Here is a 15,479-nt window from a genome sequence, read left to right on the forward strand (position 1 = left end):
CTCATTTTTAGAAAGTAAAGATTTATTCAAGCAAGTGTTCTTTTTGTACTTGGAATTTGTGGAAATAAAGATTAGTTTCTTTTACAATGTTTTCTTAAATGAATATAATAGTCGTAACTAAAAATACTTGTCTTGATAAGAATTTATAAAATACAATATATTTAAAAAATTAAGATATTTCTATTTTTAACTTAGAAGCTTAAATAATATAATATGTGTATTTATAATATTAATTATACATATCGTTCTTAATAATACTATATAAGATCCTAAAATTAGCAACTTTTATTAGTAAGATTATTGATTTAATTAAATTATAAAAAAATCATGTCGTGAACCCGTTAAGCTCGTTATCAGCAACCATTTTAGTAAACAATTTCATAAATTAAAAATTACTATTCTTAGGCTTCGTTTATTAGGGATGATAGGATTAAGATTATGTTTTCAAAAAATTATTAATATGTTATTTGATAGGGTTGATTAAGAGTATGATTAGAGTTGATTAGGAGTGGGATTCACAATCCCTAGACATGGGGAGTAATTATTAATCATACCCTCAATCCTATCTTAATCAACCCAATTCTAATCCTACTCCTACCATTCCTATCAAACGGAGTCCTAAAGTTTAACTCTTTTACCAACCTATTTATTATAACAGTGTAATAATGTTCATGAGTTTAATTTATCCTAATGATAGTTGAAATTTTTTTATAATTTTAGAGGTCATCTTCCTAAAGTTTAACTCTTTTACCAACCTATGTACTGAATGTTCATGAGTTTAATTTATCTTAATGGTAATTGGAAATTTTTTAAAGGTTTAGAGGTGTCATCTGAATAAATCTTTATAAGATTCGATTTATTTTGATGATGATTGATAAAAAAAAATTTATGAGTAAGGCCGACGATAATAATAATAATAATAATAATAATAATAATAATAATAATAATAATAATAATAATAATAATAATAATGTAAAATTCCGTGGTCATCTATTTTGCTTTTTAAAAAGGCAATTCTTTACTACTATTAAAAATCATTTTTACAACATTAACTATAAATAGATGGGGGAGGGGATCTGCCTGTCTCGGGGACACATGCTAATCTGATGAAAAACAACAATAACGGGAAAGATGAACATTAGGCTCCATAAAATATCTACTATCAAATAGATATTGGCTTGGTCTGCATAATAGCCATCAACGTACTTTTATCGAGTAGATACTACTTGATGTGTAAAAATGATTAATTATCAAAAAGTACATGCAACAATCTGACCTCAAATTTTTCCTCTAATTAAAAATCCTAAATGGAACTCTGTTAGTATTTTTTATTTTGTCTCGATGACTAATAAAAAATTTTTATAGGATCAGATCAGTTATCTCAAGGATTAATCGGTTCAAAAAAATAAATATCTGGATTAAAAAAAAATAATCAGACCGCTCTTCTCATTAAAAAAAAAAAAAATCTGACCTCCCTTGTTATTAAAGTATAGTTGAGTTGGTTATTACAACACAGAATTGAGTAAGGATTGATTTCCGACAAAGTTAATAGAAATATCCTTCCATATAATTGCTTGTTTCGATTTTTTAATTTATTATCTCCCAATAGTATAAAATAGGAACAATCCAACCTCCCTCATGCAAAGAATTGATCCATATAAAACCGCCTAAAAATATTTATGCTGGAAAAATGCTCAATATATGCATAACAAAGTATACTAACCAAATTATCTAATCATAGTTACACATACAACCAAAAAAAAGAGAAGAATATCATGGAGTGTAAATGCTATATGAATGGGTAAAGAGTGTGAGCCAAGGAGTGTCCATTTTTGCACTTCCTTTTTGTAAAAATAATATGGCTTGTTGCAAATTTAATTTGAACTTCCTGGTCCTAAACAAAATTGAACTAGAAGTAATATTGTAATTTGTTTATTATTTATAAATTTCAATCATCAATTCTCTAATATAACATTTCTTCCAAAAAAAAAAAGAGTTAATCATTGATTCTTTGTCATCCTCATCATGGTTGTTGTTATCAATTGTAATCATGATCGTTATTATTGTTATCATCTTCTTCATCATCATCATTGTTTTGATAAATTTAAACTAAACCAAATAATCTCTTCAGTTAGGTTTGCTTTTAGAAAGGATATTTCATTCTCACTGAAAAAGATCAATTAAAAGTCTGGGTCCAATAAGCTTGGTTTCAACTGAAGCAATAATGCAACCTTGAATAGAGTGTTACGATCAAATGAGTATAGGATTTCACACGAAAGATGAAAGTGATTTGTCTTTCAAATTCAGAATGACTTTAATGCATATAAGTAAGAATCTGGATTCTATTTAATAGAACTTATAGAATTGTGAGAAAATTACTATAAGAAAGCTTTCAAGGAAGCTACAAAACGCTATTAACGATTTTGACAAACTGCTGTAGAAAATTGGTTTATGTAGTTGAATTGTTTGCTTAAAACCATTGCAAAAGTGTGCTGAGGATGCAAATAACATGCTTTAATTATCTGAGTATTTATGAGTAACATAGTGTTCGCATCAATATCCATCTTGTATTTGTATATCGTAAATAAAAGAATACTTTAATTGTACAAAGAAGCATTCTCAAAACTGTATCTTCATAAATAGTCAAAAGTAAGCCCCTTGTAATGCCTTAAACGTGCTTATAATGGCAAAAGCTATTCAGTGACTCGAATTCTTTAACTTTTCCACCATCATCTTGATAAATGATGCAGCAGTTAAAAGGAAATTAAAAAAAAAAACAAATTTTGCTAAGAAAAAACACTCAGCACTGATTTATTAATGATCTTTAACTGGTTTCATGCATTTTTCCTGCAAACCAGATATTGAACAAAGCAACAACTCTATGGAGGACTATCTAATACAATTGAAAGAAAGAAATACGAAGAAAACTTTCATAATGTTCTTTCTTAGATATGTATTTTAGGAAGCGAGATTACATGTAGAAGCAATAAGGGAAGCAGCTGCTGGGCTGGTACCTGGTGGCAGAGGCATTGCACATATAACCTGGGGTTGAATCCCGGTGAGTGCATGCTCCTGGGGCGAAATACCTCCTCAAATGGCTGCCTCGTACCGTGGTTTACCACCGTCACAATGTGAGGCTAGAGTAACGGGCCACTCAGGGCGTTATCATCTTTTTTTTTTTCCACATAAATAAGGGAAGCAGCTGAGACTACATGAAATTTGAGTATTTGTCAGTAATATAGTTTTCACATAAATATCTATCTTGTATATATATCATAAATAAAAACTACTTCAATTGTACATAGAAGCATTCTCAAAACTGTAACTTCATAAATAGTCAAAAGTAAGCCTCTTGTAATGCCTCAAACGTGCTTATAATGGCAAAAGCTATTCAATGACTTGAATTCTTCTACTTTTCCACCATTATCTTGATAAATGACGTAGTAGTTAAAAGGGACATAAAAAAACAAATTTTGCCAAGAAAAAACACCCAGCACTGATTTATTAATGATCTTTAACTGGTCTATGCATTTTGCCTCTATATCTTCCTACTGCAAACCAGGTATTGAACAAAGCAACAAATCCATGGACTATATAATGCATTTAAAAGAGAAACACGGATAAAATTTTCAAAATGTTCTTTCTCAGATATGTATATTAGGAAGCGAGTCACCTCTAGAAGCAATAAGGTAAGTAGCTGAGACTACGTGATTAAAAATCTTTGTGAAGCCCCTATATATATTAAGTCTTGTTCTTGATCAAGCCTTTTGGATTGAAAATACAAACAATAATAACTAATGTGCATTCCAAGAATTAAGTTTTTGATTGCTGTTGGAAGACACTAAATAGGAAGAGAATGTCTGATTGAAGAAGGAAAGAGCAACACTGAGAAATTGAAGGCTGGTGGAAGTGTTAGATTTAGGGCTCCAAGGTGAAGAGAGTATTTTAAAGTGATTGGCTGGTTTACAACTTGGGGTGTCTTTGACTCAACAAGGCCGTTAGTTGGCTCCATTATCACATGAGCTACTCAGTTGAGCTCATTCTAACCACTCGCACTACTTGTTACCATAGCAAACTAAAAAAATTGTGTTCAAATAGATCATCTCAAAGATGCAACCACCTTTGGCCAAGCAGATGAAATAGAATGGCAATAATGATGGAGAAAGAGGATAATAAGAGGAAGGAGAACTAGTGATGGATGTAGATGTGCGACCAAATTTCATCAAATGCCCATGCGAGGAAGACCGACTGACACTGCAAAAAACATCGAGGCCATTTTGAACTTGTTGAATTACTCAAAGGCAATAGCTTTAGATGATTGACAGAAGCAGATGTTGAACAATGAAGGCATGCTAGGTGATCTTCTTCCACATGAGGGTTTTATACTTCAGCATTTGCTTTGATTGATTCTCTTATGGTGTTTATGCTGATGATATAGCTTGTAACACAATAAGCCTCAGGAGAATGGAAAAACCTACATTTTTATGCAAGTAGTCATCAAGAAAATATTCATCTATTAAAATCTTTTCTGCTCATTTTATTGAGGAAGTAATCTTTAGAAATAAATAAATAAATATAATAGAAGTGTGGTACCTATTCAATGTTCCTCATAGGTGTTTAGTTTAGCATTTGAAGTATGTTCAACTTCTACGAGCTCTACATAAAGGATTCTTATGGTTTCAGGAATCCAGCTACATGAGAACTAGGAACTGAGAGATCTCGCCTTTTTCAATCTGACTTTTTGGTCTTAACAATGTTTTTGAGGGGCAAGATCCCTCTAGTCCATTCCAAATAGTTGGAATAGACACAACAAGCAATCAAATATGCTTCTCACATTAATCACAACCAAAAGTAGATTTGCATTTTTTTTCAATCAGTGTCCTTAATGAGAACCCTCCTTTGACTTCTGTCAATTTTCTGTTCTTCTCTTGCCTTTTTTTCATCTTGGTTCGTCCTGGTCTAGGTGTAAGAGGCTTCTTGTGTGTCCTCAATCTTGTTCGCTCTGTCTGTAACATCTTGTATGTTGGTAGCCATCACCCCACAAGTTGCTCCTGCTTCAGCTTGCTTCAGCTCTGACTTCTTCCTATATAGTTTCTTCTGCTGGCACATATTCTCTCTCTTCTTCTTAGTAGAGCTCTACTTCATTGACATTGCCACATATCAACATTTTCTTCTGTTTCCTACCTAGATTTTCCTCTTCCAGGCCTCCCTACCTTTTATTCTAGATCCAGTGTCTTAGCATTTCTTCTTTAGAACCATTCCAAATCTGATTGTCTTTTGATTGTGTTGATTTTGTTTCATTCAATGCTAAGTTATCCAGAGTTGACTCTACGACCCTCATTGAGGGGTTTTGTTATCCTCTTTCTGTGATATATACCTAGTGCTACTATATGCTCCACCACAAGCAAAAGCTTACCAGAGAAATTTGTTTCTAGCATCTTGCTTAAACATCTGTATCACCTAAGGGCCTATACAACTGTTGTCCTTCACATCTTCTATCCACTAAGTGCAGTTGTATGCACCCTACATAAAGAGAAAAATGCTTCGAGAGACTTGCTCCTATGTTCTTGGTTCATACTCTCTTCTGTTAAAGCGCTAATCAAAGTTCAAGGATCGATGCCTCCATGCTCCATCAATATTTTCCAACGTTTATCTATTTGCATGTATTATATTCTGGGTTTCATTATTGTCATATCATCGTTAATCATCTTTTCTAGTTTATGTAACAAACTAGATGTGGATGGTGTAGATACTATCTCAGCTCCAGTTTGAGGGTAACTGTAGGCATTAGTCATTAAGTATCTGTAGTACTTTTAGTCCCAAATCAAATGTATTCTGTTGAGCCTTTAGATGTCATGTAATAATTATCTTACAACTGAACATACAATATTTCATTACCCCAAGTTTAACACCCTCAATGAAACAACACGGGAAAATCAATTTATCCTTTCTTTTACACTCAATTTCTCCAGGGACATTTCTTTCTTCCCCACTTTCTACCACTCCTAGGAAACACAGTAAATCCTTATCAGATCTTTTCCAAAGAACATGAGTTGCCAGCATAATTGTGTTGCTTGGTAATTAATAAAAACATTAACATTTCCACTACCAAAATTTCATTCTCAACTGAAACTCCAGTCACTCATGTACATGTTTCTGAGATCCTAAACATCTCTATCTTATTCTTACTTCAAAGAATGTCCAGAATATTTACACAGATTAGAGGCATTTTTACTCTACAAATCTCCAATCTCCAAACAAATCTTTGACATTTCCTTCACTCTTAGTGAAGCAATATGCAAAGATCTTCTGTATATCAGTCTGGTTGTACCCCAAACAGTTTGCATGGAAAGGATGATTTCTTCAAGCATTTGGTAATGTATATCTTTATTGATCCATCGACGATAAAGCGATCAAAATGGACCTAAGTTCTATTATTGGTTAGTCATCCAATTCCGTTTTCCACTTGTTTTCCAAACATCAAAGAAAGTAGAATTGCAGAATTGCGGGGTAACCTTCACCACCACATCTTTATTGTAATTGCAATGAAGAATTTGTTGCCAACTTTATTTCATCGAACATAAATCTATATCTTTTCACTAAAAAACACTTTAATCCATGCTTGTATGTTAAATCCATCTCCAATCCGAGATAAAGAATGCTTAGATTCCATATCATAGATAAAACTTCAGAACTTGCAATCCTAAGATGAGCACAATAACACTGCCCTACTTGCCATCACAAAGAGGATGCTCGATGACCGCATCAGATTGCACTAACTCTTGCTTCCACTAAACGTTTCTTTGAGTCGTCACCAAGCAACATCTATAATTTTAACACGAAAAGAATGGAAAAGGTATCAACTCTTTGGACAATCTCCTCCTACGTAGCTGTCTTTCAAAAGCCCCTATGGCTATCATATATACGGAGACGGAACTGTTTGTGTCTTTGAATGGAAACTTTAAAGGAATGCTTTTTATGGGTGAGCATAATGGTAATAAAGACCTTAAATTATTACACATAAAAGACCATTATTGTAGTTGTATAGCCAATGGTGTAATGCCCTTTTTTAGCTATATAAGAGTGCATTAAGCTTGTGAGCTCTGCACACATTCTAAAGCTTAGGGCCACTAGAATACTCCAAGGTACTTATCATATAGAAAAAACATATCATGGACCTTACTCAGGTTTGGAGGAGTGTCAGGCCATACTTGGCTATGATCTTCTTGCAGTTTGGCTATGCTGGCATGTTCATAGTCTCAGTTGCTTCACTCAAGCGTGGAATGAGCCACTACGTGCTGGTCGTCTATCGAAATGCTGTTGCAGCTGCTATCATTGGTCCATTTGCTTTGTGGTTTGAAAGGTCATGCTCTTTCCATCTATTAAACACATTCACCAATGAACTTAATTATTTCAAAGTAATGCAGTAAAATATAACAAACTATCAAAAAGTGAGGACTGGAATTAATATTAGCTTCTCATATTAGGCAACTTTTATGGTCTATACAGATCAAGTTTTTTCATTTGCGAATTATGCACCAAATGTCTGCATGAATATATTTTCACTTATGTAAAAGTCCCAAACACCAAAATAAAAAGTGAAAATGAGGTATGTAAATGAAAGTGAAACTCTTTGTCTGGTTTAGTATGATCAGATCATATAGTGTCTATATAACACAAGCATGGCCTAACAACACATAGAAGGCAGGTAGTAGCTTTTCATTGCCTTTTTCTAGTGTTACTCCCTGGAGTATTGTATCTTTGTTTTGTGTGGTAGGAATTATTACTGTAACTTTCACAGCCTTCCTCTCAAAAATTAAAAATGAGGAACTTTGAATATGCTTTATCTGTGTCTTTTCTCGTTGATTAGCAACACTGGCAAAAGCCTTGTAGGCCCAACAAATACTAGTTGCGTGTCTGATCATCCTTTCTTTTTAATGTCGCATGAGCAAGGAACAATTAAGTAACTCTTTAGGGTTCCATGTACTTAGGTGGATAGATAGGAGGGAAAGAGTAAGATGGAAAAGGAATAAAAATAAATAAAAGTAAACATGCTACTAAGAGTACGACACTTCAGATACAGAGAAATGACAATTTCAGTTCAGCCTGTTAGTCATGATCTAAGATATGTGGTTTTTTTTTTCTTCCCCCCGTTTTTCTGATAATGACTTGATATCAAAATTTCTTATCTTTTATTTATTAGCACCAAAGTTTGTTTCGTATTTTGGTACAGGAAAGGCAGGCCCAAGTTGACAGTTCGCATATTCCTCAAAATTATGGCTCTTGCACTACTTGAGTAATGATATTTAAATCAAGCTAATTCAATTTTGTAAAATTATTCCAAAACCACCTTCTTATACAACGAGAATATTTTGATGAACTTAATCCAGGCCAGTTCTTGACCAAAACTTCTACTACTTGGGAACCAAGTACACATCAGCAAGCTTCTCTTCCGCTCTTTATAATGTACTGCCAGCCATGACATTTATAAATGCCATTATTTTGAGGTAAAAACTCAGACTGTGATATCTGATACACTACCAAACTGCACCTTATGCACTATTCATTTTTACTATTCATTTTTACATGATTAGAATGGAGAAGATAGACATCAAGAAGCGACAGAGTCAAGCGAAGATTGTTGGTACACTGGTTACCGTCCTTGGTGCACTGGTCATGATATTATACAAAGGTCCTATTGTTGAGTTCATATGGAATAAGGGACGGAACCACCACACTGAATCTGCTAGTCAGGATGAAACCCATTGGCTCATTGGCACATTCATGCTTTTGTTCAGCTGCTTCTGTTGGTCATTATTCTTCATTCTACAAGTAAGTGCTTCCAAATCTCAAAGCTAAAGTAGTCACTTTAGATTGAAGACCTAACGCATTTGTGATGACTGATTCATGATTATTTGCAGTCGAACACCTTGAAATCTTACCCTGCAGAGCTCTCCCTGAGCACCCTAATTTGCATTATGGGCACATTACTAGCTAGTTCAGTTGCGGTCATCCTGGATCCTGGCGTCAAACCCTGGATAATAGGATTTGACACAAGGCTTGTTGCAGCCGTTTACTCCGTATGATGCCTCTTATTATATTTTACCAACCAAATGGTTTAAATTTATATGGATTGTCTTATGCTAAATTGGCCTATTCCCTTGCTCGCAAAGGGTATAATGTGCACAGGAATAGCATATTATTTGCAAGCAGTGGTGATGAAGGAGAGAGGACCTGTCTTTGTGACTGCCTTTAACCCTCTTTGTATGATCATAGTGAGTGTGATGGGCTCCATTATTCTTGCAGAGGAAATAACTTTAGGAAGGTAATGAAGTTTTTGCTCATTCCTGTTTCTTCTAGTTTGTAAATGCAAACTAACTTGTTTTTTTTTTTTTTGGTAGGTTGATTGGTGCAATTGTTATAGTGATTGGTCTTTACTCTCTAATATGGGGAAAGTGCAAGGATTACGCAAATCAAACCTCTAAAATTGACGAGAAACAAGCACTGGAACTACCTAAGACCATAAATGATGACATGATATCCAACTCCATTGATTATGTCACCATCGAAAACATCTCATCAGGGAAGAAACCTTGAGTAATTAACTTGTATTAGCCTTAGCATAAGCTTTCTCTTGTATTATGTATCAACCATCATCCACTACGACTACAGAAGTGTTTACTTCCAAGCAAATTAGTAGGATAGCACTGGATGAGGATACTTGTCCCCAGTTGTTGCTACCAATAATTAAGGTTAATCTTCGTGCATGATCAAATACCATATCATTTGTTGTGACTGTTCATGCCTTTTTCAACTTTCTTTTCTGCTGTCAAAGGGTTATCCAACACAATAATTCCCTACTGCTTTATCCAACTTTGTTTTCGATGGTGCACGTACCGCTGATTGAAGAATCTTGAAACCTCTTTATTTTTGTATGATGGTAATTTGATTTGATGTCTATGCCCAGAATCTCAGTCAATTGAAGGCGAGATGAGCAGATACAACTCTAGAATCCAATTCATTGTGGAAAACCTGAATCAGCTAATATTACTATCCAAGATAGTGTGAATATGAAAGAATCCCCAGTGAATATACTATCTTTTTTTTTTTTCCTTTTAGAATAAGTTTGGATGAGGAAAGAAACATTTTTATCCAGGAAAGGTAAAACTTTGATCATAATAGGTCCACTCAGATTGTGACCATAATGGCTATCACTGCTTTCTTTTATAGTATATACAATAAGAAAATAGACTACCAAGCATGCATCAATCAAGAAAAAGACAAAAACCAAGAAGACCCTTATATCCATAGAAAAATCTCTTGAAAAGGCAAGGTTAAAAAAATCACGAGAAGAGGAAATCTACAAATCATCAAGAATGAGAAGTACAATGCTTATCATAATCTACTCCCAAGCAGAGCAAATTTATACATGCCAAGAAATATGGTTGAGAGAACAAGATGCCAACTTCAAACCAACTCAAACCATACCTCCAAGATATCAAGACTTCTTCATCACTCCTTCTCCTCTTCCTTCCCAGACTTTTCTCCTCCAAGAACCCTAGAAATTGAGGCGAACGGTTCATGGTTGCTACCTGATTTAGTTTGTTGTTCCTTGTGTTGCCACCTTCAAAATCTTCAGAATGGGTCAAGTTGGGCTCGACCCAGCACACAGCACCGGCTGCCGTTAGCCCACTAAGTGGAAGGCACCACATGAGGGCCTGTATAGGCCCTTCTAGGGCAACAACACCCTACCATTCCGACAATCAAATAATCAATGTCTTGTATCTAAATCACTAACTTTTCATTTTTTTTTTAATTTTATTTTTTCAGTTGACTTCATATATTTAACTTTTCAGCTCAATTAATTCTAAAAGAGAGCGGTCCAACTCTATAAAAATTTTCAAGAAAAATTAAAGAAATACACATAGAGACTCATCTTGATAGCCATCATTCTCAAATCTACTAGTCATTAAGGGAAACATTTGATACAGGAGGATTCATAGATTATTATTATTATTATTATTATTATTATTATTATTATTATTATTAATTTTTATTTTTATATTTAAGGTATTTTTGGTATTTTAAGTATTTTTTATAATACTTATTTATTTTTTATATTTTTATATTTTGAGTTCATTTAGAGATTTTTGAATTATAAGTCTGTTAATAAATTTTTCTTTATTTTAGATTTTTTTTCCCTTTTTTTTATAAAATAGGAATTATATCTAATATATTTTTCTTTCTTTTTGGGTATTAAAGTCTGAAGTTTATATAAACATGTAATTAATTATTTGAGGATTATTCCTCTTATTTTAATAAATCTTCTTCTTTTTGATAAAACCTAAAGAAGACGACTTGCCTTATCCTCCAATCTCCCTTCGCATTAGCCTATAGAATAATCGTTATCATACCTAGTGTTAGTTGGTATTAGAGCAGATCAGATCCAATGGAAGAACATCGTGGTGGTGGTCGCAGTCTCAACAATAGGCAGGTTTCAATTGAGGAAACCAAGCACTGTGAAAAGCTGTTGAAGATTTATGATTTACTGAGGTAAGTCATAGATTTAACCCAACGTCTAGCGACACGAAATTTTGAAGATCGTGAGGTACACTATTGAGAGGATCGACATAGAGATCTCAGATTTTAAGTTGACTTACCTGAATTTTCAACATCACAAACAGAGAATTTTATTGATTGCATCAACAAAGTAGAGCAGTTCTTTGACTATAAGCAAGTTTCGGATCGGATGAAGGTGAAATTGGTTGCCTTCAAACTCAAAGGTCTAGCATCATCATAGTGGTAGTATTTGCGACGCTCACGAGACTGACAAGGTAAGACCAAGATCATGGATTGGGAAAAGATGAGAAAAAAAGATGAAAAATCAATTTTTCCCTTTGGTTACACTCAAACTTCATTCTAGGGATGATTAGGTTTTTCCATGGAGAACAATAGCTTTGACGCCTAAGATAACATTGACTATTCGAAGATAATTTGGAAGAAGTTGACGAGGTACTTTATGATGATGAACCTGACACACTGCAAGTTTATAGTCCTGGGACTATAATCATTCGTGAAAAATTTAACCCATAAGAAGTTGATGAACCTAACACATTGCAAGTTGTGGAAGATACTATAATTAAAGAGGAATTTTGATCTCAAAGTAGAGATGATAACGAATCAACTAATGATCGAGTTTATGATGAAGAGGAGATAGACCCAGGCGAAGAGCTGATGAAGAGTAAAAGGTCACTTTGTCTAACGATAATCAGCAACCTAGTTCTTCTATCAATGAAGCTCCACTCCCCATCATCTTGCCCTGCGTCGATCTTGAGTCCCAATTTATTCTACATTCATGTTCTCGCGCATCTAATGTTATTGCCCAAGGACTTGACATAAAATCGATCAAGTCAGTTGTTAATTACGATATTGGTAGAGCTTTGGATGTTTGTATCCATTACATTGGTCGAATTGTGTTGGGGATAAATATAGGATTACATACACTCTTATCACGCAAAAGGAAGCACACATCTGTCCACAACAAACAATTACCGATTTGATACCAAATAATCTTCTTTCTAAATTAACTACCATATGAAACTATTCTAAATTCGAAGACGTGTTCTTTCAATTTTTGATTACTGATGCAGGAGGATTCATAGATTATTATTATTATTATTTTTGGTAATTTATACTTTTTTATATTTAAGGTATTTTAGATATTTTTGACAACTTCTATCTTTTTATATTTTTATATTTTGAGTCTGTTAGAGATTTTAGAATTATGAGTTTGTTAATATTTTTTATTTTAAAATTTCTTTCATTTCTTTAAAAGATAGAAATTGGAGTTCATATATTAGGATTTCTTTCCATTTCTTTGGATATTAGAGTATAGAGTCTATATAAATATGTGATTAGCTGTTTGAGGATTAATCCTCTATTTTAATAAAGCTTCTTTTTTTTTTTTTTGGTAAATTTAGAAAATGACTATTTTTTCTTTGTTTTTGGCATTTTCTCTTTTTGTCTTCTACTTCAATTCCTTTTGTGTAAGCCCGTAGAATAGTCACTGTCATGTCTAACGTCAAAATCTCATAATACGTCACAGATAAGTCTCAAACTCCAAATGCTTAGTATGTTGTTAGAGAGCCTAAGCACAGCACCCTACCCTCGGGCTAACTTTTCATTTTTGTTGGATTGCACTTCCCACGTCAACATCTTAATTTCTTTCACATATAGATCTTGATTAACTATCTAATTCAGTAATATCTTGCATCATCACATATTTATTACTCTTGTGTTAGTTTCAAGTTCTAAAAAAACCTATTCAACAAAATATATCCTTGTAAGCTTAACACACTCAACTTTGAGGTCAAGACAATGAATTTTTGGAATATAAATTATCGTGACATTTTTCTTCCTATAATAGCAATAAAATATCCTTATAGTAAACTTCCTATCATTTTGATCAATTGTCATATTCAAATTTATGTTCCTTTCTATGATTGATTTGTACCCTCTAAAACATAAGCAAAATACTATGGTTCCTTGCAAATATTTTAAAATTTTTGACTATATTTTAGTGAATCTTCCTAAGACTTAAGAGAAAAATTTTATCAGACTTAATATATTTTAGTGCATAGTATAGAATACATCAATATCTTACCTATTAATATATTTTTTCCCCTCTACCTATGTAGGTGGACTAGAACCTTTACTAAGTTTGAAGTTATTTTCTAATGAACTATCTTTGCACTTTTCATGTTAAATCTTTCCACTCTATTCACTATATATGCTCCTTTTGAGATAACCACATCTTTCGATTGTTTTGTCCCTAGTAATCATCATACATCACACTAAGAATTTAAGTCGGGTCAAAATCTTTCATATCAAATGACTTATGGGTAGGCACTGTTCTTCATCCATTGGATTAAAATGGAAAAGGATGGGAGAAAACTGGACCATCCGCATGGCGACACAACTTACCATTCATAACACATCAAACTCCCTCAATTTTCATTGAATTTAAATTCTCTTCATCAACATCAAAAATAATGTTAACATCATCAATATTTGTATATATAAGAACAGGATGTAGAGTGAATATCTCCTCTTCTTGATAAGCAACCTCAACAATCGGTGAAATATTTTCCTCTTATTTTTCAAGTAATGTTGTGTCAAATTTTCCTCTAGTTTTCACTTTGCATGTTGTGACCCAATCATTCCTCACTTGTTTGATGGGAGATATGGGATAGTACATTTGTTGGACTTAGCAGCCATATAAAAGGGTGTTCAATTTTGATTTATGATTAATTTCTACAAGATCCAACCTATGCATTGTCATCCTTTTATCTGATGTATCATACTAATGACATTTAAATAATACAATGACATCTTGAGACCGCAATATTTAAATTTTAAAATTTTTTCCAATGCCCCATAGTAATCCACTTCATACTCATTAATGGTGCTCCTAAGACACAACTACCATAATTTAATGTTTCTTTTGTAATAACTTGAAACCAGTCGATTTAGATCATATGCCAACTTCTTTTTTTGTCATTAGCAACCTCCAAGGATATTCTTGAATCTAATATTAAAATAAAATAAAAATTAAATCGACTAAAACTATTATAATAAACGGTTAGAAATTGATGTATAAAGTAAAATTATACTTTACATACTTACATAAGCAAGTAACAAATTGAGTAAATTCTTGATCACATAATATTTAAAAATTCTTAACATTGATCCCGAGATATTTTTGTTCCTTTAATTCAATAAATTTTCTACATTGAGTGATTATTTATAATTTTTAATTCTCAAATGGAAAAATAATAATAAAAAGAAAGTATGATTAAAAAAATATGTCATAAATGGAATGATCTTATCATATTTCATCAAAATTTATCTATGGAAAATTTTTAACTCATCATCTTTAATATATCTAACTGCAACTGAAGAGCCAAGTGCTCATCCTGGGTGAGTAAAAATTGATAGTCCGCTAAAAGAATCTACCGCTCCTCCATTATCATTTCGTGTAATTCGATTTAGTCATGATTGCATGTGTGATTCAAAGTAGGATGGACAATATATTGAAACTTCTTCTATCATATAAAATTCAACAATAGAATCTTCAACTTGAGTTCTATTATCCACTTTTTTCTTCAAATGGTACAAAAACTTGAAACAATTTTATATTTTTATTAGGTATATATAACTAGCATATGCATGAATTAATAATATCTAAAATAATAGCTCTCAAAATGATATATCCATCTATATGGTATAAGCCCACCAACTTTTGCTTCATATACGAGATGAATTGTCAAATGCTCCTTGGAATCAAAGAAAGCCATGGAAAAATCCTTAAAAATCCTTTCAAGTTTGCACATTATCTCAATAATATTTAGTTTAATTTGTTCCACATGCTATACTCGCAACACAATTACACATATATCCCTAAAATAATTGCTTAATTA

At 32.9% G+C, this 15,479-nt stretch overlaps 1 protein-coding gene and 1 long non-coding RNA gene across 3 annotated transcripts; one reads left to right on the forward strand and one right to left on the reverse strand.

Moving 5' to 3' along the window:
- Nucleotides 1-2,856: 2,856 nt before the first annotated feature.
- Nucleotides 2,857-10,612, reverse strand: LOC121992432. Of its 2 annotated transcripts, none has more exons than XR_006114908.1 (3): nt 10,489-10,612; nt 7,212-7,379; nt 2,857-3,208 (listed from the first exon to the last, which is right to left on the reverse strand). It is a non-coding gene; the product is annotated as an uncharacterized LOC121992432 (long non-coding RNA). The 2 variants fall into 2 exon arrangements; XR_006114907.1 differs by having other exon boundaries at nt 7,184-7,379.
- LOC121992431 (WAT1-related protein At1g21890-like) lies at nt 6,994-9,851 on the forward strand. The gene is made up of 7 exons (XM_042546804.1): nt 6,994-7,363; nt 8,234-8,296; nt 8,391-8,507; nt 8,595-8,832; nt 8,922-9,080; nt 9,174-9,325; nt 9,402-9,851. The coding sequence occupies exons 1-7, from the start codon at nt 7,173-7,175 to the stop codon at nt 9,595-9,597; spliced, it is 1,116 nt and encodes a 371-aa protein (XP_042402738.1). The 5' UTR covers nt 6,994-7,172; the 3' UTR covers nt 9,598-9,851.
- Nucleotides 10,613-15,479: the final 4,867 nt, after the last annotated feature.

This window comes from Zingiber officinale, chromosome 6B, assembly GCF_018446385.1.
Source record: "Zingiber officinale cultivar Zhangliang chromosome 6B, Zo_v1.1, whole genome shotgun sequence".
Lineage (NCBI taxonomy): Eukaryota > Viridiplantae > Streptophyta > Magnoliopsida > Zingiberales > Zingiberaceae > Zingiber > Zingiber officinale.